The 21,850-nt window shown below is 50.1% G+C and overlaps 3 protein-coding genes across 12 annotated transcripts; 1 reads left to right on the forward strand and 2 right to left on the reverse strand.

Moving 5' to 3' along the window:
• Positions 1-7,093: 7,093 nt before the first annotated feature.
• On the reverse strand, positions 7,094-16,213 carry jmjd6 (jumonji domain containing 6, arginine demethylase and lysine hydroxylase). 2 transcript variants are annotated; one of them, XR_009932884.1, is made up of 9 exons: positions 15,988-16,213; positions 14,430-14,528; positions 13,940-14,229; positions 13,484-13,627; positions 13,054-13,196; positions 11,180-11,315; positions 10,414-10,552; positions 7,241-9,502; positions 7,094-7,208 (listed from the first exon to the last, which is right to left on the reverse strand). XR_009932884.1 is itself a non-coding variant. In XM_062486413.1 (8 exons), exons 1-8 carry the CDS (start codon positions 16,114-16,116, stop codon positions 9,371-9,373), a joined length of 1,212 nt encoding a protein of 403 aa, XP_062342397.1. In that variant the 5' UTR covers positions 16,117-16,213; the 3' UTR covers positions 7,094-9,370. The 2 variants fall into 2 exon arrangements, 1 of the variants encoding a protein (XP_062342397.1); XM_062486413.1 differs by having other exon boundaries at positions 7,094-9,502.
• Positions 16,214-16,254: 41 nt separating this feature from the next.
• Positions 16,255-19,110, forward strand: mettl23 (methyltransferase 23, arginine). 4 transcript variants are annotated; one of them, XM_062486731.1, is made up of 5 exons: positions 16,255-16,389; positions 17,000-17,104; positions 17,332-17,569; positions 17,711-17,795; positions 17,962-19,110. In XM_062486731.1, the coding sequence occupies exons 1-5, from the start codon at positions 16,354-16,356 to the stop codon at positions 18,158-18,160; spliced, it is 663 nt and encodes a 220-aa protein (XP_062342715.1). In that variant the 5' UTR covers positions 16,255-16,353; the 3' UTR covers positions 18,161-19,110. The 4 variants fall into 4 exon arrangements, with proteins under 4 accessions (XP_062342715.1, XP_062342724.1, XP_062342707.1 ...); XM_062486723.1 differs by lacking the exon at positions 16,255-16,389 and adding an exon at positions 16,581-16,814; XM_062486740.1 differs by lacking the exon at positions 17,000-17,104.
• On the reverse strand, positions 18,299-21,755 carry srsf2b (serine and arginine rich splicing factor 2b). Of its 6 annotated transcripts, XR_009932910.1 has the most exons (5): positions 21,136-21,755; positions 20,465-20,768; positions 19,786-19,971; positions 19,145-19,231; positions 18,299-18,644 (listed from the first exon to the last, which is right to left on the reverse strand). XR_009932910.1 is itself a non-coding variant. In XM_062486812.1 (3 exons), the coding sequence occupies exons 1-2, from the start codon at positions 21,510-21,512 to the stop codon at positions 20,480-20,482; spliced, it is 624 nt and encodes a 207-aa protein (XP_062342796.1). In that variant the 5' UTR covers positions 21,513-21,755; the 3' UTR covers positions 18,299-19,231; positions 20,465-20,479. The 6 variants fall into 6 exon arrangements, 3 of the variants coding, with proteins under 3 accessions (XP_062342796.1, XP_062342786.1, XP_062342767.1); XR_009932909.1 differs by lacking the exon at positions 19,786-19,971; XR_009932908.1 differs by having other exon boundaries at positions 18,299-19,231.
• Between the last annotated feature and the right edge of the window lie 95 nt (positions 21,756-21,850).

The raw sequence follows: 21,850 nt of genomic DNA on the forward strand, positions 1-21,850 counted from the left end.
CACCAAGAAGGGATCTAAGATGTGGAACTACATCAGAGTAAGGTAGATAAAGAGAGAGAGACAGAGAGAGAGAGAGAGAGAGAGAGAGAGAGAGAGAGAAAGGGAGGGAGAGGGGGAGAGAGAAAGAGAGAAAGAGAGGGAGGGAGACAGAGAGAGAAAGAGAGGGAGGGAGACAGAGAGCGCGAGAGAGAGAGAGAGAGAGAGAGAGAGAGAGAGAGAGATGAGAGAGAGAGAGAGAGAGAGAGAGAGAGATGGAGGGAGGGCGAGAGAGACGAGGGGGAGACAAAGAGAGGTAGAAGAAACAGGAAGACAGACAGCTCCTCTGGTCTGACTGCTGGATAAACAGAGAGGAAGGGACAGCGCTGACATCATTAGAGAGAGAGAGACTGAGATGAGAGAGAGAGAGAGAGAGAGAGAGAGAGAGAGAGAGAGAGAGAGAGAGAGAGAGAGAGAGAGATAGAGAGAGAGAGGAGAGAGAGAGAGAGAGGGAGAGAGAGAGAGAGGAGATGAGAGGAGAGAGAGAGAGAGAGAGAGAGAGGAAAGAATGAAGAGAAAGACAGAGTAGAAAGAGACAAAGAACAAGAGTGAGAAAGAAAGAGAAAAAGAAGATAGAACAGGCTGCATAATAAAAACTATGAATGACTATCTAAACATTTACACAATTCTCAACCATTTCAGCGCTTGAATCTGTCTCATTGTGCCACATCCAGTCATGGAGTAAAAGAGGAGTAGGATTTTGGCTGAAGATGAGCTAGCACCGATCTGATACATCAATAATAAGCAAACTTGCTACATAGAGAAGGACTGTATCTCTTCCTGTAGGTAGTGGGGAGGGTGGAGTGTGTGTCATGCTAACAGGTGTGTGTGTGTGTGGTCAGGGTTATGGAACATGTAATCAGAGATCTAAGTACAGGCAAACATGCAAGAACACATGTCCAAAGGTCACACTGCTAGATATGGCACTGGTGGGGGGGAGGTTAGTGTTTACCATTCAACTGGAAACCATGGTCGCCTATTTCTGGTCACTACTGGTCTACATGTTACTACATGATCACCATGTTACTGGTCACCTTGACCAGAATTTCAGTGCCCAGACCCTGTGCTGTTCTGTGTATATGACAATAAAAGACTTGAACTTGAACATACTACTGGTTACCATGGACACCATCTACAGACCGTCATCCTACTGGTCACCATACTGACCCTCCCTACAGCTCCTTCCTCTTTCTGTGCTACAGGTGGCACACACACACACACACCTATTCACACACACACACCTATTCACACACACACCTATTCACACACACACACACACCTATTCACACACACACACACACCTATTCACACACACACACACACACACACACCGTCAAAGAGCCAGTGTTCCTCCTTTCAACCCACCTCACATTGTGTTGGACTAGAACACTGCTCGCTCCTTCATCGTGGTTGGCTGCCGGGAACATTTCCCAAGACTGCTGATCATGTTATATATTACAGTATTATGGCTTGTTTATCATCTGTTGTGGGTGTGTTGTGTGTTTGTACACCAGTATCACGGTAGAGACAGCCATGGGAACTATAGTATCTAGGGATATATTCAAACACCTGTTTGCCGACTTAACCCTTGTGTTATCTTCGGGTCATTCTGACCCATCAGTCATTGTGACCCACCGTCGTATTGCGACAGATTTACCGCATACAAAGACAAAGTGAAGCATTTTCCTTTTAAACCGTTGGGCTGTCTCAGACCCCCCACATTGCAAAGGTTAAAAGAAAATTATTTTAATTTGTTTTTGTATTGGGTAAAATTGGGTAAACACAACGATGGTTCGTTATGAACCTTTGGGTCATGTGACCCGAAGGCACAGCACGAGGGTTAACAGCTTCTCCTATCAGGTGTGATATACCTTGTCCTTTTATGAGAGATGGAGAGAGGAAGAGAGAGAGAGAAAGAGAGAGGTAGGGAGAGAGAGAAAGAGTCAAGAGGTACACAGAGTGTTGGAGGTAGGGAGGGTGTAACTGTTACATAACCCTTCAGCAGGGTCAGGTATTCATGAGCTTCCCCCAACGACAGGGTTCTGTGGGACAGAGTCTGGTTCTTCAGGGGGAGGAGGAGCTTGGACTGTCCCAAACACAACCACCAGTCCTGCCCTGGGCACCTTCCACACACTTCCACACAGGAGAGGAGAGCAGACGAAGTACATGACACATGTAGCCAAGCTACACAACACAGGCAGGCGGGGGTGGGAAGGGGCCAAGTGTGTGTGAGAGAGTGTTCTGGCCAGGGAGCAATGTGTGTAACCGCCTAACACAGGAAGAAGCCTCGAAATTCCTCAGTACATGGCTTGCAGCGTAGCTAAGTCTTGAAGTTGGAGCAGCTCTCTGTCTCTCTCTCTCGGTCTCTCTCTCTCTGTCTCTCTCTGTCTGTCTAGCTATTAACACAGTACAATCTGCAGAATACACATTGCATTTGCATGCTTCATAAACAATCCTCAAACAATAAAATTACTGTACTTCTTTCCCTATGTTCTACAAAATATATACTTCATTTACATTCAGTATGTATGTAAATGATGCTCATTCTACAAAATAACAGTTTGGCATTCAAATCTAAAATATATCTGCTTTCACTACCAGATAACAACATAGCAATAACTTAAATTATCTGTTTGTTTTTCAAAGCAACAAAATAAATGTTTATTGACCTGTTGAAAACTGAAAGTTGATGTGAACATGTACCTTGATAAAGGCAGGGAGAGAGGCAAATGAGACAAGCCTCTCGCCAGACTAGTCAAAGGCGTTAGTTCCCTTGACAACCACGCACTCGCACCACATCCCGTTCTTCTGACAGTGTTTATTCTTGTACGCTGGCCAGCATACTGTAAATGGAATGAAAACATAGATCAACAACCTCAAAGTGAGTTTGATTTATGTCACAGTGTGCACCTTCTGGGACTGTTCCATTGCTGCCATGGATGGGATTACTCTGAGTGACCCCAATCAAGCACACACCCACTGTTCTACCCAGGTCTGACCGTAGACGGGTCAGAGAACGTCCCCTGGGGACACAGCCCAGCCTGGCTCCCTCCAGACCCAGACCCAGACCCAGCCTGGCTCCCTCCAGACCCAGCCTGGCTCCCTCCAGACCCAGACCCAGCCTGGCTCCCTCCAGACCCAGCCTGGCTCCCTCCAGACCCAGACTGGCTCCCTCCAGACCCAGACCCAGCCTGACTCCCTCCAGACCCAGACTGGCTCCCTCCAGACCCAGACCCAGCCTGGCTCCCTCCAGACCCAGACTGGCTCCCTCCAGACCCAGACCCAGCCTGACTCCCTCCAGACCCAGACTGGCTCCCTCCAGACCCAGACCCAGCCTGGCTCCCTCCAGACCCAGACTGGCTCCCTCCAGACCCAGCCTGACTCCCTCCAGACCCAGACTGGCTCCCTCCAGACCCAGACCCAGCCTGGCTCCCTCCAGACCCAGACTGGCTCCTTCCAGACCCAGACTGGCTCCCTCCAGACCCAGCCTGACTCCCTCCAGACCCAGACTGGCTCCCTCCAGACCCAGACCCAGCCTGGCTCCCTCTAGACCCAGACCCAGCCTGACTCCCTCCAGACCCAGACCCAGACTGGCTCCCTCCAGACCCAGACCCAGCCTAGCTCCCTGCAGACCCAGACGTCTGAAATGGACCCCTTTAGCTCTCCCAGATCAGCTCTCTGCTAACAGACGCCTGGAGTCAGAACAAGAGAGAAGACAGAACAAGCTTTTGTCTGTGCTGTAGAGCCCACAGACACACTCCTAACCATGTGATCACAGCCCTCACAACACTAACCATGTTATCACAGCCCTCACAACACTAACCCTGTGATCACAACACTAACCCTGTGATCACAAAGCTAACCATGTGATCACAGCCCTCACAACACTAACCATGTGATCACAGCCCTCACAACACTAACCATGTGATCACAGCCCTCACAACACTAACCATGTGATCACAGCCCTCACAACACTAACCCTGTGATCACAGCCCTCACAACACTAACCCTGTGATCACAACACTAACCCTGTGATCACAGCCCTCACAACACTAACCCTGTGATCACAACACTAACCCTGTGATCACAACACTAACCCTGTGATCACAGCCCTCACAACACTAACCCTGTGATCACAACACTAACCCTGTGATCACAACACTAACCCTGTGATCACAACACTAACCCTGTGATCACAACACTAACCCTGTGATCACAACACTAACCATGTGATCACAGCCCTCACAACACTAACCCTGTGATCACAGCCCTCACAACACTAACCCTGTGATCACAGCCCTCACAACACTAACCATGTGATCACAGCCCTCACAACAAGACACTGCCACTCTGGTCTCTCCCTTGTTACATCCTCACACAGTCACACACAAGAAACAGGTCCCTCGTAGAATGGACTACAAATAGAAAAGACTACAAAAACAGGCCTCCTTGGCTTGGATATGGTGCAATGTATATGGTCCCATGTTGTAACAAGGTCTACCACAGTACACAGCCGAAGGAGAGGTTAAACAGTCCAGCAGCTGGGAGGGGCTCACTGCAGGGCTTACATAATGGCATAGGGGCTGTGGGTGTGTGTGAGTCTGGGCATGGGGCCAGGCCCTAGGAACAGCACATGTGTGGCTAGAGAGTCTCTGCTGCGATCTGAACTGACATGGAGTCTTCAGTACGAAGATCTCGACCACAGAACTGAAGGGAAACTGCACCCAATATTCAGCGCCATTAGAGCAAAAACAACTTTAACAGAGTTTTACCAGTCTGGCCATGTGTATACCCACACCCACCCCAGTCCTCTCGCCCAGCTCTCTCTCTCTCTCTACTGTCCCAGCCCTGCAGCAAGGCCAATCCCAGCCCCAGAGCTAGCTGTACATGAGCAAATATAGAGCATATATGTTTGCCACCAAATATAGATGAGTGTCCAATGCTTTTCATGGTGGCATGTGAGTGCCTCATGTTACCGCAGAGCATGGCAGATTCTGTTTGGTCAGGAGCTGGGGGTGGGGTGGATGGGTGGAGGGGGTCAGTGTGTGGGGGGTTGGGGTGGAGGGGGTCAGTGTGTGGGGGGTTGGAGAGTGGAGGGGGTCAGTTTATGGGGGGTTGGGGTGGAGGGGGTCAGTGTGTGGGGGGTTGGAGAGTGGAGGGGGTCAGTTTGTGGGGGGTTGGGGTGGAGGGGATCAGTTTGTGGGGGGTTGGGGTGGAGGGGATCAGTTTGTGGGGGGTTGGGGTGGAGGGGGTCAGTTTGTGGGGGGTTGGGGTGGAGGGGATCAGTGTGTAGGGGGTTGGGGTGGAGGGGATCAGTGTGTAGGGGGTTGGGGTGGAGGGGGTCAGTGTCTGGGGGGGTGGGGTGGAGGGGCTTGGATGGAGGAACTTGGGGTGGAGGGGGGCTTGAGGTGGGGTTGGGGGCACCAGATGGAGCCATAGTTAATGGCAAGGCTAAAGGTCAGTGAACCAGCAGTTCTTGGCTCTGGGACAGGATAGAGCCCAGTGAGGGTCGCACTGACGACTGACCTTTGGAGACTAAATGCAGCCCGTTCTGCAGGCCAGACCTGCAGCTGTGGACCTGACTTCTTACTGGTCATGATGGGGCACTTAGCGTGGAATGCTAACGCTACCATTAGCCAAATGGGTACACCCAACATGGCTTCCTCGACTCATGCGCTTACATAACTGTAATAAGTCAGTAAGAGAGAAAAACTGAGTAGGAACATATTATATTTGAGTTATGGTATAAAGTCCGTGAGATATAGGCATACGAAACGTATTAAGCACAACACTGTTAAAACTGCGTGCGTGTGTGGAGGCGGGGAGGTTGGGTCGCGATGCATTGAAAACGCCAGCGCGGATAAATAACTCTTGGACCTTTAACAAGTGGCCCCATCATCCATTGAGATAACATTTGGAACCAACGCAATTCCTGTTATCGACAAACAGTTAAGTCTTCAAACACATAGGTCTATGTAGGTTACTAATCAATGCGTTGGATAGCGCGCTCAAAACCTGAGTCAATGCGCATAATTGTAATGTAACCATCAAGCACTCGTGAGTTCTTACCTGGACCTCTGGCACAATTTCGGGCTCTTTAGCGGGCTGCTTCTCAACAACTGGAACCTCCTCGACAACGGGGGCTGCGGCCACGAGCTCATCTTTAGGGGCGGCTTTGCAAACTACTCTGACGGCCTCAACAACTTCTTTTTCCGCTACGACCGGCGGCGCTTGTACTTTAGGCTTGTAGTTCACCACTCCCAGGGCCCGTGAAGGTGGGATGACATCTGCATATTCGACGGGACCTTTCTTTGCCGCGGCCGGTGCTTCGCTTTTCTTGTTCAAGAACTTGGCTGCCACCACGACTGCAACGACGGTGAAAAATATGGCTGGGATGATGATGGATGCGTCCATCCTTGCGGTATTCTAAAAAAGCTTTAGCCTAGTTCAGAAATGGCACTTATTTGTTTAGAATGTATTTAAAGCTCCCGTTTTGGGTTTGTAGAAGTGTCCCTTCTCGTAGCTATGGGGAGCGTGTGTGTGTTCAGCTCAACAGTACAGTCCTGCACGCACAGTGGAGCATCTCGTGCGCTTCCACTAAACACGGCCAGATAAACCTGCGCGTTGAAGCACCGTATCGTGCTTTAAAACCGAGCGTCACGTCTCGAAGACCTGCCCCGCTTGAAGAGGCCGTCCTTTTTAAAGAGGTATTCCCTTCACAATGTAAGCAATGTATATGAATAATCTTAAAGCGCGTGTAAACTCGCACGCGGGGAACATCCGCATGAAACAGGCTGTCCTGGGCTTTACACCACCAGCAGCATCAAGGCTAGGTCTTAATCTGTTTTATAACAGTGCAGGACCACACTGTGTCGGCTTGGACACGTATCGTTTAAATTCATTCCGCTGTCTATACTAACACAAATAAATAAATACTTAGATGCTGTTACCAATTCTCATGTTATAAAATGTAATATCAAAACATTCCACAGGATAAAGAACTATTCAACAGTGTGCATTCGAATGAGGCCATGTATGTAAAGCACTTGACACAATATACATAGAAAAAAAAGATTTTATTGATTCATTAACAATATTAATTTATTCACTTTGATCTGGGTAACATCAAGGCTGTCCACCTCACACCCTAAGAAGGCCTTCCTCTCACTTCACTACTCAGAGAAGCAGAGGAGAGCAGGGAGACAGGAGAGGAGAGCAGGGAGACAGGAGAGGAGAGCAGGGAGACAGGAGAGGAGAGCAGGGAGACAGGAGAGCAGGGAGACAGGAGAGCAGGGAGACAGGAGAGGAGAGCAGGGAGACAGGAGAGGAGAGCAGGGAGACAGGAGAGGAGAGCAGGAGAGGAGAGGAGAGCAGGAGAGGAGAGCAGGGAGACAGGAGAGGAGAGCAGGGAGACAGGAGAGGAGAGCAGGGAGACAGGAGAGGAGAGCAGGAGAGCAGGGAGACAGGAGAGGAGAGCAGGGAGACAGGAGAGGAGAGCAGGGAGACAGGAGAGCAGGGGTAGGAGTATTTAAAAAAAGAGAGCTGAACTGAGAGGAGGATGAGTGTAGAGTAGAGGATGTCAGTGTAGAGTCCTGGCTCCCCACAGCTCTAGAGGGAGAAAGCAAGGCACCCTAACCCAGCTGGGGCCACCATAGTGCTAAATGCTTTACAAGAGGTGAACACACACACACACACACACACAGACACAGACGCCTGCCTCGATCTCCAAGCCCAGACCAACAGACTGAAAGCTGCAGTGTCACACTTGTAGAGGTCTGAACCTGGCCAACACTCGACTCCCAGAGGATTCCAGAACATCCTGATTGTTCCAGAACGTCCTGAACCAATGAAGTTCATTGTTCCAGATGTGCATGCTTACACCAACCCTGTGAGTCTAAATTTGATGTTGGCAACTGTAAACACCATGTAGTAGGGAAAAGGCAGGTGGAATGGGATTGGAACACAAGGCAACACACACACCCCAGACTCTTTAAATCTCTTGCTCTCAGATCAATGACAGCAACGTAGAGCTTACAGGCACTTTAGTCTAAGCGACAAGTTGGTTACACGTACAGCACTGATACGCATACAGCAAAACAACCACGGATTCTGAAATGACGCATCTGGCTGGATGACACACACCATTTTAAAGCACTAAACCAGTATTCACAACATGGCTTCCCCACCCGCGCAGAACAGAACACTTTGATTTTTTAGCTGGCTGTTTTTTAGCTCTAAGAATGTTCTTCAGACAGCAGCACTGTATACACACACACACAAACACACACACACTCTCTGCAGGTGAACTCAGGTACACATCAGTTCAAGACAGAGCCCAGAAGCCTGTTTCAACCGAGAGCTTGGTATGACCGCCTGTTTTCCGATTTCTTAGACACAAATAAAAATATTTAAAAAAAATTATATAAAAAGGAGGGCTTTAGTCGTGAACTGCAAGGCGATAATCTGAGTGTTCTAGCATGACTACTACGCAACTAAACCTAGAGCTCTGTGCATAGCCTCCATGTTCACACTAAACCACCACCACCACAAAGCAGGTTCTTAGTCCTGGACTTCGCACTGCAGCAGATTGTGGGCCGCCCAGAGGGAGGCCGGTGGGGGAGGCTATGGAGAGTGTGGTGACGTGTGTAGGACGTACAGGCACTGGCGCCCCCTACTGTTTAAAATTGGGAAGTAAAACCACCCAAGATTACCTTTGGGGACGTTTGATTTGGGAACTGTTACTTTGGGTGTCATCTATTGGGAGATATAAATCCTGCACACCCCCACAATTTAGATTTCAGATGGTCTGTTCCTCACACAGCTGAGCTTCCTGGTTTTCAGAGAAGCAGTGATCAAACTAAAATCTTTTTCAGGTAAAATCGTTGGCAGGGCAAAGTGACAGAAGGTTGTCTTACAGGATAAGAAATGATATTGTTTCAGTATGATGTCATTGTTCTGATGTCTAGAGTGATCCAGAAAGGACAAGCCCGCTCACCTCTGAACAGGCTGTGGCCAAACGACAGTTTCAGGTCAGTTTATTTCTCCTCAGAGGTTAGAGGAGGAAGGGAAGGATGCGTGTTAAGGGATTGAAACAAGGGCCTACTAAGGATGCAGGCTACTCCTGGTGCTGAGGGCATGCCGGGGCATGACTGACAGGAGACGGGGCCAATATGGGCATGGTTCCGGAGAGGGCGTGTCTGTGGGGGGCGTGGCTCTGGAGAGGGCGTGGCTCTGGGGAGGGCATGTCTGTTGGGGGCGTGGCTCTGGAGGGGGTGTGTCTGCATGGGGCGTGGCTCTGGAGGGGGCGTGTCTGCGTGGCTCTGCGGGGGCGTGGTCACCGGGAGGAGCTGCGCTCCTTGCTGACACAGTCGTCCTGAGTGGTGGGGTCTCCGTTAGTCACAGCACCACATGTCCGCCTCTTCTTCCTCCTGTGGGACATGACGTCTCCCTCAGAGCCGGAGCCAGCCTGGAGGGGGAGGGGGGAGGAGGGGAGGGGGGAGGAGAGAGGAGGGGAGGAGAGAGGAGAGAGAGGAGGGGGGAGAAGAGAGTAGGGGAGGTTGAGAGACAGAGAGTGTGATATGGAGATAAGATATAGCGTATATGAGGAGAGTATTAAATTGCTGATGTATACGCAGTCAGCAGAACAGTGTATCCTATAAAGCAGTGTGTCAACAAGGGTAACCTAGCATCTCTATGACACACACACACACCCAGTAGACTGACAGCCAACAACAGCTACCTCCAGTTTTGTCCCAGCCAGTAACTCTAGCCCCCCCCCCCACACACACACTTCACAGGAATGCAATACACATGGCCGCCAGGAACATACATGTGAGTGTGTGTGTGTGGAGGAAAGATCCTACAGAAATAGTCTCCAGCAGTGAGTACTGTCAGCTCCCTGTCTGTCTCCAGAACACCCTGGAGAACCTGCACCTGTGCTTGTGCAGTGGAGACACACACAGGGAGTGTGTGTGTGTGTGTGGTCCTCTGCACGTGTCCTGGGCCTGTGACAGGGAGACATGGGGCCCCTGCGGTCCCCTTCACCCAGTCTGGGCAGCCTGGTCGTGGGGCCGGGGTCACTGGCCCCGTGTGAGCGAGCATGGCTCCACTTGGGTTTCTGTACACGTACTGCACATGCATGCATGTCTGTGTGTGGGTCAGATGGCTGAAGGGAGTCAGATGGCTGAGCGGTTAGGGAATCGGGCTACTAATCAGAAGGTTGCCGGTTCGATTCCCGGCTGTGCGAAATGACATTGTGTCCTTGGGCAAGGCACTTCACCCTACTTGCCCTATGTCCCTGAACTTACTGTAAGTCGCTCTGGATAAGAGCGTCTGCTAAATGTGTGTGTGTGTGTGCGAGCGGGACACAGGACATACATCAGAGTCTGATTCGGAGGAGGATGAGGAGGAGGAAGATGAAGAGTCGCTGGAGCTGTCGGAGGCGATGCCTGTGGACTCCTGCAGGTCCACTTTATCAGCCAGGGCAGCCATGTCTGGTCGCTCTGTCTTCAGGATCCTGTGGAGAGAGAGAGGGGGGGGGGAGAGGGAGAGGGAGAGAGAGGGGGAGAGAGAGAGAGGGAGGGAGGGGGAGAGAGAGAGGGGGGGAGAGAGAGAGAGAGGGGGGGAGAGAGAGAGAGAGAGAGAGAGGGGGGGGAGAGGGGGAGAGAGAGAGGGAGGGGGGGGAGAGAGAGAGAGGGAGGGGGGGGAGAGGGGGAGAGAGAGAGAGGGAGGGGGGGGGGAGAGGGGGAGAGAGAGAGAGGGAGGGGGGGGAGAGAGAGAGAGGGAGGGGGAGACCGACAGAGAGAGAGGAGTGAGAGAGAATGTAAACACACTAAGACCCTTCATGTAAAGGTCCCCATCAACCCACACTATGTAAGATGACCCAATCCTGACACAGTACACGACTGTGGGGTGTACTAGCATCACCAGTCACATCTCTGAAGGGGGTTAACCTATTGGGGACGACCTCGGGGCCATTTCTAGCTGTGCAGTCATGTACCTGGCTCGACAGGCATCTGCCTGGACAGCTAAGTATGGATCAGGACCCTCTGTCCTCTCGGCACCAATAGCATCCTATACATGTCAACACATTCTGCTGCTTTCCTGCAGTCATGTACACCGTGTGTGTGTGTGTGTGTCTTACCGGTACCACTTGCGGGACAGTTTGGGCCTGCCTCGCACGGTCTTGTGCCACACGATGGGGAAGTTGGTGGCGCTGGCAAAGTTCTGCGTGACGGCGATGGTGGTGTCCAGGTTTAGAACCACGTGCCACCAGCCTCCTGCACACACACACACACAGAGACACCTCCATGAGCAGCAGGACATGATATCTACTACTGCTGCTAGTGCAGAGCTAATGCTGTATATGTTTGTTAGTCACGAACCGCTCGCCCCAACAACTTCCCACGCACCAAGTCCTTGGGTCATTAGCATTACACCTGCCGGATTTCAACTACGGTGCCCTGTTCAGTCCATGGACACATACAGATTACTGCCTTTTTAGTTAGATTAGGCTACCTCAGTTCTACTAAAACTGCATAGACAGACACACTTCCCAGAGCAGGCTGAGATGTTGCTGCTGTTGAACAGCAGCTTCACAGCCAACCACAGGAAGACTCCTAGTTCTGCTTCGGTCCCCGAAGGATCCGACCGGCTAATCCTAATCTGGTCTCTTCCTGTAATCCCCCAGGATGGTGTCAATCCAGCTAATCAGGGCCAAACGACACCCATGTCTCTAAAGCAAGAGGCTAAAAAAATCAGCATGGTAACAACAGTAATCTCTAGTACTGTAACGTGATGGTTCTTATTCCAGTTAAGTAAAAAAAAAAAAAAAAAAAAAGTATTTAATATGTTATGGTCTCATGGTTGCTGTGACAACGCGAGCAGCTATATCTAGTAACAGCCGGTTCAGACCAGGTGAGCAGCTGGTGGTTTTTAAACACACATCAGAGGTTACAAAAGATTTGGTTGAGATGGCCAGTCAATAATACCATACCCAGGCTCCAGTATACCAGCTGTGCCCCACACCTCCACACACCACACCTTCACCCTCAACCCTCCACACACCACACCTTCACCCTACCTCCACACCTCCACACACCACACCTCCACACACACCTCCACCCCTCCAAACACCACACCTCCACACACCACACCTCCACGCGTTTGGAGACATTCTATAACCAGACGCAGCCGTGTGACTATGGGGAGGGTTATAATGCGGATGAGATGACTAGGTCATCGCATCGTGGAAGTTTCGATTTTAAAGGGACCAGCGGTAACCCGTCACCTATAGCAACCCAACGGCGAATAAGCTCAAAGTTAACGGCAGCTAACTGCTCCTGAAAAGAAAAAAACTAAAGATTGTTCCCACAAGAGGACACAAACACTCGCACAAACCTAATACACACACACACCAACAGCCAAGCACAGAACTAACACAACACAACAACCAAACACAGTCACACACACCCCGCCCACACACCCCACCCCACCCACACACTCACCCCGCCCACACACCCCACCCCACCCACACACTCACCCCGCCCACACACCCCACCCACACACACACCCCGCCCACACACCCCACCCCACCCACACACTCACCCCGCCCACACACCCCACCCCACCCACACACTCACCCCGCCCACACACCCCACCCACACACACACCCCGCCCACACACCCCACCCCACCCACACACTCACCCCGCCCACACACCCCACCCCACCCACACACTCACCCCGCCCACACACCCCACCCCACCCACACACTCACCCCGCCCACACACCCCACCCACACACCCCACCCCGCCCACACACCCCACCCCACCCACACACTCACCCCGCCCACACACCCCACCCCACCCACACACTCACCCCGCCCACACACCCCACCCCACCCACACACTCACCCCGCCCACACACCCCACCCCACCCACACACTCACCCCGCCCACGCACCCCACCCCACCCACACACACAACCCGCCCACACACCCCACCCCACCCACACACTCACCGGGTACAAAGACCGTCTCCCCAGGGCCCTGCAGGATCTCCAGGGGTCTAAACTCTGCGGGCCAGGTGGACTGCTGCGTGCGGGGGTACACCACAGTGAACCAGGTGATGGCCTCGTCCTGCTGGTTCCCTCCATCGTCCCGCGTCACCTGCACCACACACACACACACACACAAAACACTCCACACATCACTGTCTGCCTGGGACTACCTCTGGGACTGGAACCACTAACCTTCCTTTAACCTTCTCCCACTACACCCAAGACCCCTTTCCAGAGGTTGTGGGGCAGTGATGGGGCTGTTATTTGAGCATGTTGTAGTATTCAATACAAAAATAATTATACATCAAAGCTCACACACACACACAAGCTACTCAGCACCAGCGTGTGAGACACAACATCATGGACGAGGTGAAAGGCTCGAGGTTTAAAGGTCACCTTGATGAGCTCACGGGGTGTGTGTGTGGGGAACAGGCACCAGCGCTTGTGGCCCTGAACCAGGGCGTTCCAGGCGCTCGTGCCCAGCGGGTCAATGTGGATCCCGGTCCCTGAGCGGGCGGGCCCCATCACGAACCACCTGGAGGAGAAGCAGGACAGCACGCGATCACACTGGGTTTGTTTTGTCAGGGAGTCAGGTGGCTGAGCGGTTAAGGAATTGGGCTAATAATCAGAAGGTTGCTGGTTCGATTCCCGGTCGTGCGAAAAGTGTCGTTGTGTCCTTGGGCAAGGCACTTCACCCTACTTGCCTCGGGGGAACGTCCCTGTACTTACTGTAAGTCGCTCTGGATAAGAGCGTCTGCTAAATGTAAATGTTTTCCGGGGATGGGCACTGCTCAGCGGTGGAGCGCCAGGCCTGAGCAGACACCTGGAGGATGGGGGACCCCCTCACCTGTAGGGAGGCCTGCGTTTCTCCCCGGCGAACTGGAACAGGTCGTCTCTGAAGAACAGGGGAACCTGGTAGTCGTCCAGGAGCTTGCCTCTCTTGGCGTGGTCCCCGTAGCTGCTGTCGAAGATGTAGAGCGGGCTGTCGTCACGCGTGCCCTCCAGGTACTCCACGTAATACTTCATCTTCATCTTCACAGAGTAGCCCTCGTTGTCCTCGCCGCACTTGAACTTCTGGTTGCGGTACTTCCGTTTGAGACGCTCCAGGGACCATTTCTCACGGGCCGGCCAGGTGTCCTGGTTTGGTTCGGGGGTGGGGGTTAAGTCACAACGACTTGTATGTAATTCAATACTGAATTTCTATAAGAGTAAGTCTCAGGGAGCAACATTATAGTTCATTATCGTAATGATAATATTAAGATATCATTTTTTAGGCTGAAACATGCTGCTAGCCAGGCCAGCAGCATGTTTCCTCTGCTACCTGTGGACACACCTACCTGGCAGTTAAGCAGCACCACAGGCTTGTAGGGCCGCTCAAAGCGCTGGATGAACTCCTCCGGGCTGAGGCGAAGGGTGTCCACTCGCTCCACATTATCCTGGAGGGGAGGGCGACACAGGTAGGAGTGGGGAGGGCGACACAGGTAGGAGTGGGGAGGGCGACACAGGTAGGAGTGGGGAGGGCGACACAGGTAGCAGTGGGGAGGGCGACACAGGTAGGAGTGGGGAGGGCGACACAGGTAGGAGTGGGGAGGGCGACACAGGTAGGAGTGGGGAGGGCGACACAGGTAGGAGTGGGGAGGGCGACACAGGTAGGAGTGGGGAGGGCGACACAGGTAGGAGTGGGGAGGGCGACACAGGTAGCAGTGGGGAGGGCGACAGGTAGGAGTGGGGAGGACGACACAGGTAGGAGTGGGGAGGGCGACACAGGTAGGAGTGGGGAGGGCGACACAGGTAGGAGTGGGGGGGCGACACAGGTAGGAGTGGGGAGGGCGACACAGACCAGGAGGATAGACAACAAAGAAGCAGGTATGAGAGAAGGAAAGTGTGCATGTGTAATGGAGTAGGTGTGTATGCGTGTGTGTGAGCGCTGGGGGAAGCATTTAGCACACTAAAAACCTATTGACTTGGTAATTGACTTAACCCTGTCTACCTAAAAGCCTGGCTTTGTTTAAAGCACTTAACCCTGTCTACCTAAAAGCCAGGCTTTGTTTAAAGCTTGAATGAGGTAGTCAACGGTCCAGGATGCAAGTGACAGAAATCGGTCCTTTTGAGGCAAGCTGGACAAAGAGTAGAATGCCACAAACTGGTGTTGAGTTGTTGACTTCTAGACCAACTCCAAACTGCCAATGCCTGGAGGGCCATGGATATTCTTAGCCTCACCCAAGTGCACATAAGAGCTCTCTCCTAACACTTCAAGGGCTTTAAAATACCCTGTTGCATTTGAAACGCTAGGCGAGGCCTCCATTGGCATACCGAGAAGAGAGAACATTTCCTCCGGTATTCACTCTTGTCAGACCCACGTTAAAGAAGGCATAGACCCAATCGTGTCTCTTTGAGATGCACATTTTAAGAAACCACATGTAAGAGTTAACTCTAGTAGCCACATAGACTAAACACGGTCATAAATGTTACGTTGGACTAAATATAATGTATAGTATTATATGATAAACTACATTGATTAAACGCCGCACTTAAGCCTCTGGCTACATTAAAGGTCTAAGTTTGTGACAAATAACCCTGGCTCGTGCTTGGCCTTTGATGGCTATATCATACCAATATAACATTCCTGACTAAATTTGTTGTAGTTAGAACTAGCTAAATTGCGGTCAGAAACTGGCATTTAAGTCTCTGCTAACATTTGGGGGAAATCTCCTTTGATTCTTATTCACACAACTGACCAGATATTGTTGAACCCAAGACCCTTGGCAAGGGTCAGTATTGGTACAGTGGCTACCATGTCTGCACAGCCTACGTGACTATCCGCACAGACTTTGGTAACGTGAAACGTGCTGGTGCTAGTTAGCGTTAGCTAGCACTTAGCTACTGACAGTTTACCTTCACTGTCCGGTGAGACAGATCGAAAGTTTCGTGATAATCATGTTTGGTCCAGTCTAACGAGTCCTTGAGTTCGGGCCTGGCGTTCCGTTTCGCCTCTTTAATCCTCTTCTTACTCTTATGGTTCATTCCTCCGTAAAAAAAAATGGGAGTTGTCCTGAGTTAGCTATACAGCTAAACTGGGTAATGTGAGCAAACACATTAACTAGCCCAGTCGAGGCTGGCGTAGCTAGCTGGTGGTAGCCTGCTGATGTAGAAGTAGATGGAGTGGTGCTAGCTAGCTAGCTAAACAAGCGCTTCTGCCAAGCAAAGTCAGAAGAGTGTCTCGTAGTGTGGTTAGCAAATACGACACGTCGGATCTGTACGATGTGGTGTTTGGAGCACAGTTTTAAGGCAATTAAGGTTGGGATAACAAACTAACCAGACCTGCTTCGGTTGCTTAGCTAATGGTTTAACACCCGCCTACAGAGAACATATCGCAAGTGCATTGGTCACAGAAATAACTAGAATGTATCGTTGATAGGACAAAATGTCGAACCCGCCTTCCCGCCAGCGCCACATCCAAATGTTATTTGCTATCCTGATGTAGAATAGCTTTTCACTTCCGGTTCACAGACGGCGTCTTCACGACAAGGAAGTCGCTGAGTGAGGCCCCGCGAGCCGAAATATTATGTCAGCATTTTTTATTTTAAAAGTTAATTGTAAACAACTTAAATCAATTGAAAATGGAGAGCAGTGATACTGCTGGATCCAACATAGTCGCGAAAGCATTCACATTTGAAGGGAGAAAGGATACGTGGCCATCGCTGACTGTCAGCATTCCTGAGGTTGTGGCGCACTTCATACATTGTTTTGCCTCCCTCCTTACAAAAGTACTATCAGTCTCCGAGTCTTTATTTCGGGTACACTTGTTCACTTGTAAAACACTTGTTTTAAAGCAGGCGTTGACCGTTAACTAACTAATCCTGGGCAAATTCAAGGTCTATGACAACACCGTTCTCTTGTGTTGCAGGTCCTCGAGCCACAATATGGCATGTATGTTTGGCCCTGTGCAGTGGTCCTGGCTCAGTTTGTGTGGTCCCACGGGGACGAACTACCCCAGAAAACAGTACTAGAGGTGACGGATTGTCCTTGTTATACTCCCTGCTCTAACCCACGCTCAGAGTCTAAAATACGATCATAGGTGGATCAAAATGGTGGACTTTGCACATGAAATGGATGGACGGATGATGACTACTCTTTTGAGCTGTGTAGGGCCAATGTGGAAGTCTTGCTGGCTCATGAAGGAAGAAACACAAATTGTGTGTTAATCTCAATGACATTGTGATCTTGTTTGTTTCTCAGTTAGGGGCTGGTGTAAGTTTACCAGGTGTGGTGGCCGCGAAGTGTGGGGCTCAGGTAATCCTGTCCGACTGCGCAGAGCTCCCGCTGTGTCTGGAGAACTGCCGGCGAACCTGTTTAACGAACGACTTGGCAGCGGTGCGCGTGGTGGGTCTAACCTGGGGCGAGATCTCCCCCGACCTCGTGCTCCTGCCTCCGGTAGACGTCATCCTGGGGTCCGACGTTTTCTACGAGCCAGAGGGTAATTCCCCCTTTGGGTTCTTTGTCTATTGTATATTTGGTTCAGTAATATTTAGTTTATTCAGTATAAGGAAGGGGCTTCTGTCGGGTGTGTGGTCAAATAAGACAAATAATCATGTAATCTCTGGGCAACTTAATTCAGATTTCGAAAATGTCCTTGTGACCATCACCTTTCTCTTGAGGAAAAACCCAGAGGCCCAGTTCTGGACAACCTACCAGGAGAGAAGGTAAGCCAGTCTTGAAACAGCCACTACAATGTGGCTCTTGTCCAGTCTAAGTATTGTTAAACTAAACTTAGTCTGGAAAATACCCCATACACATTCAAGAGCCTAGTTTCAAAAAGTTAAATTGCATTTAGTTTGAGACTGACCCATCTCCACCCTTGTGTTCTAGTGCCGACTGGTCTATAGAAGCACTGCTGCACAAGTGGAAGCTTCAGTGTGTCAACATTCCACTGGAGAGATTCCAAGCCAATCAGGCCCACCTGGCCGGCTCCACACTTCCTGGAAACCATGCTGTGCAGATGCTAATTATCACGTTGAAGGGACAGGTGCAGAAACCAATAGCTGACGGAATGAAAAAGAACCTTTGAAGTATTTTAACTACCCCCACATAAGCCATGTTATTCATTGACCCTGGAGATAACTTGTGTTCAGACAAATGTGAATAAAGTTCTGTATCGTCTGTCACAAACCCTTAGTTCTCCCTTTAAAAGAGACCGAACCACAGATGGTTAAGAGAAAACATTTTATTAGCAACCACATCGGTCTACATACAGGATTTTAAACAGGAACGGGACAGGAATGCAGATGGGGAAAGACAAATGCAATGGATCCGTTCGACCAAAAAAAAAAAAAAACCATACCGATCCGAATAATTGCAAACTATAAAAAAAAAAAAATGATGATATGCATCCTAAGAGGGTGAATTTGTTGTTGCAGCCATTTTTAAAGTTGACCGCAGCACAGCTCGGTTGTCTCTGGAACATTCTGCTGCTTACTGGGGACTGCCAATCATTCAGCACTCCACCACTTTACACAGCTAACCAGCAAAACTCAACTGCTACACAACTGCGCCTAACGCACAAAAAATACAAGAGGGTAGATTAGAATGACAATATGGAGAAAATGGCAAAGAATAACAAATGTACAGAGCACAAGATCACTGTAAAATTGATGCCAGATTCTGTCAAGATCTACGACGAAAAGAAAAAAAAAAGTATATATATATTTTTTTTTTGAATGGGATGCTTGCCTTTGTAGGGGGAGCAGGTTTTAGACCAAACATTTAAGAGTTCGGTCTTTGACCTGATGAAACCACAATAAGTTTTGAAAAGCTAGAACAGCTATTGTTACATGTGCTAGGCCTGGGTTTTAAAGACTGGGAGGAGATAGAAGTATGAGCCAGACAAACAAGCAACCACCCCAACAAAATCACTTCAGAACCTCTTAAGATTCCTTCTAAAGAAAATTTTTTTTTTAAACTGCGGCATATTAGTAAAAGTCGAGCCTATTTGGAGGAAAATGAGAAAGCAGACACAGAGACACAGGTCTTCAGAACAAGATACAATAGTAACCTTTGACACCAGGAAATCATTGCATGGACGGTGATCATCCGTAGGAAGCCTGTCACTTCGACATGTCGCTCGTGGTGGAGTCTTCATCTGGAAAAACGTAAAGATGGCATTTGTGAGCAAGGCAACTGAAATGGCGATGAGGTATACATCAGCTCATGGTTCCCTAGTCTTGTGTCAGTCAGTGAGGTGCCAGCTTGTTTTTGTAAACATCCCCACTCCATCCCAGTTCTTAAACCATTGGTGTATGACACCACCAATACTTAGTTGGCTGTGCAAACCAAATGCATTCTGGGATTGTCCACTGGCCTTGACCAGACGTTATTTTTATGGCGGGAAATGGCTTTAAGAACGTGTATGCAACCAGAATGTGGAGACATCTCAAAATGTGTCTTGGATGGGAAAAATCAAAATAGGAGGTATTGGGAGAAAGGAAAAATCAAAATAATCTGGTGTGTGGGGGGGTCATGATAAACCTTGAGTTCAGTCACTTAACCAGTCTTGGACCACACCCCTCCCACCCCAAGGTCAGGACTATGACCCCAGGAAGAGGGAGGGGACAGGGGGGGGGGTGGGGGGAGGGGACACACACGCACACACACCAGAGTACAACCTTCTGTCCAGAGTTCTGCAGACAGACGTACCTCAACACCAACCCCAACACTGCTACTGCCTGCCACCGGCCTGCTCCATAGCAACACCCTCCATAGCAACACTGCAGCAGCTGCAGCGGAGCCCCCGAACCGAGGTGACATCCACACCCCTCCTCCTCCTAACTTCCTCCTCACCACACTGCCTCACACACCTCTTTTGCAAACAGGATTCCGCAGCTTGGAGGAGAAAATTCCAGATTGGTTGATACAAACATTTCTCTCTTAGTTTCTCTCTTCTTGATGTTGTCGTTTACCCTCATCATCAAAAGACTTTCCAAGAAGTCTAGATTGATATATTGTACATCTATAGACATCAGATAGAAAATAACCCTTCTAGACTGCACTGCACACCAAACCAGAACACTGGGAATGGCAGAGAATGTATATAATTAGAGCTTGCAATGTTCCAACAAATAAGACAATTCTAAAGCATTAACTTTGCCATGCCCAGTGTTATGGTTGTTTTGAATATTTAATTGATATATCTATCCAGGTAACCAGATAGCATTACAGTAGCAAACATTAAAATTACCCCCCCACCCCTTTAAAATAACCCATGAATTTTGAATTTTATATTCGATTTCTCTTAATCCCCATGAACTAATCAAAAAGTGTCAAACTATGAGCAACTGAAGTTGCGTACCTTCTAATCCCCTTTCAACAAACCTACCCTTGCGTCTCGTGCCTACGGAGTTTCGGCTCCGTTGTCTCCTGGGGACTTGGGCGGCGGGGTCTTAGACCGGGATCGGGACACTCTGTTGGATGGAGGAGTGCGGCTTCTGGAGCGAGACTTGGACTTGGACCTGGAGCGAGACCTCGACGGAGACTTGGTCTTCTTCCTCTGCGGCGTACGGGACTTGGAGCGGGAGTAGGAACGAGATCTCGATCTGCTGTAGCGGGAACGGCTGCGGGAACGAGAACGGCTCCTGCTTCTGGAACGGCTGCGTCTACGGCGCCTCGGGCTAGGGGAAAAGCTGAATACATTCAGTGGGTCGAGTTAGCTTATCGTCGCCATTAACTGAGAGCCGTCGATTCCAGGTCAATGAACCATGTGCGTAATGGTGGCTGCAAGTTATGTGTCCATGAGTTAAATTCAGAATAAGAATAATTTGGCCCTTGTGTTACATAGTTAATATATACATAAAACCTAATGCGAGCCAAAATGTCTATTCAAGAAAGTCTGCATAAACATTGTCACTAGTAATAATTTCACCGTAGCTAATTCTGGCGCTGCGCTAGCTAGCGCGGTTAGCACAACACAATACACGGAAATGTTAGCTAGCTAGATTAACTATTGAAGGAGAGCTAGAGCAACTACCTAACCATGTGCTCTGCTCTTACCTCCTGCTTCGGCGACCATAACCCCCGTACCTCCGGGGAGCACCTCCACGCCGACCGCCGCCGCCACCACCACCGCCATGATGAGAATCCGGTGGGCGTCCATAACGAGCCATCTGGACTCTCAGTTCGCGCCCGTCGAGCAAGGCCCCGTCCATGGCGTCCATCGCATCTTCGGCGTCCCTCTTATCGTGGAAGCGCACAAAGGCGAACCCCCTGCTTTCCTTCGTGTAGCGATCACGGGGAATGTACACGTCTCCTACCCGACCGTACTTTTCGAAAACTCGACGGAGGGTCTCAGGTGAGGTTCGGTATGTGAGGTTGTCCACTTTCAGGGAAGTCATGCCCTCCACATCGGGCGGAGGCCTACCGTAACTCATCTCGTTAGCAATGGCTAATCTGCTATCTTAGCTTCGAAACACAATAGGAAGAATTCTCCCTGCGGGATATGTACTCAAAAATCTTACGAAACAAATCGATCGCTATGTACCATATTACTTCCAAACGAGTTATTATTAGAGTAACCCTATTAAGAAAAAGAAATATTACGCAAAATGTGATTCTTCCTGCATTCGTTGTTTCTTTCCTCTGCACCTCCTCTCCGTCGCTCTCCCGCTGAAGAATGTGGCACTGTGACGACGGGCACTGCGCATTTATTTGGATGAAAAATACTCGAGAAAATTCTTCCAGGAATTTTTAAATAAAAGTTCAACCTGTA

Source organism: Osmerus eperlanus, chromosome 2 (assembly GCF_963692335.1).
Source record: "Osmerus eperlanus chromosome 2, fOsmEpe2.1, whole genome shotgun sequence".
Taxonomy (NCBI): domain Eukaryota; kingdom Metazoa; phylum Chordata; class Actinopteri; order Osmeriformes; family Osmeridae; genus Osmerus; species Osmerus eperlanus.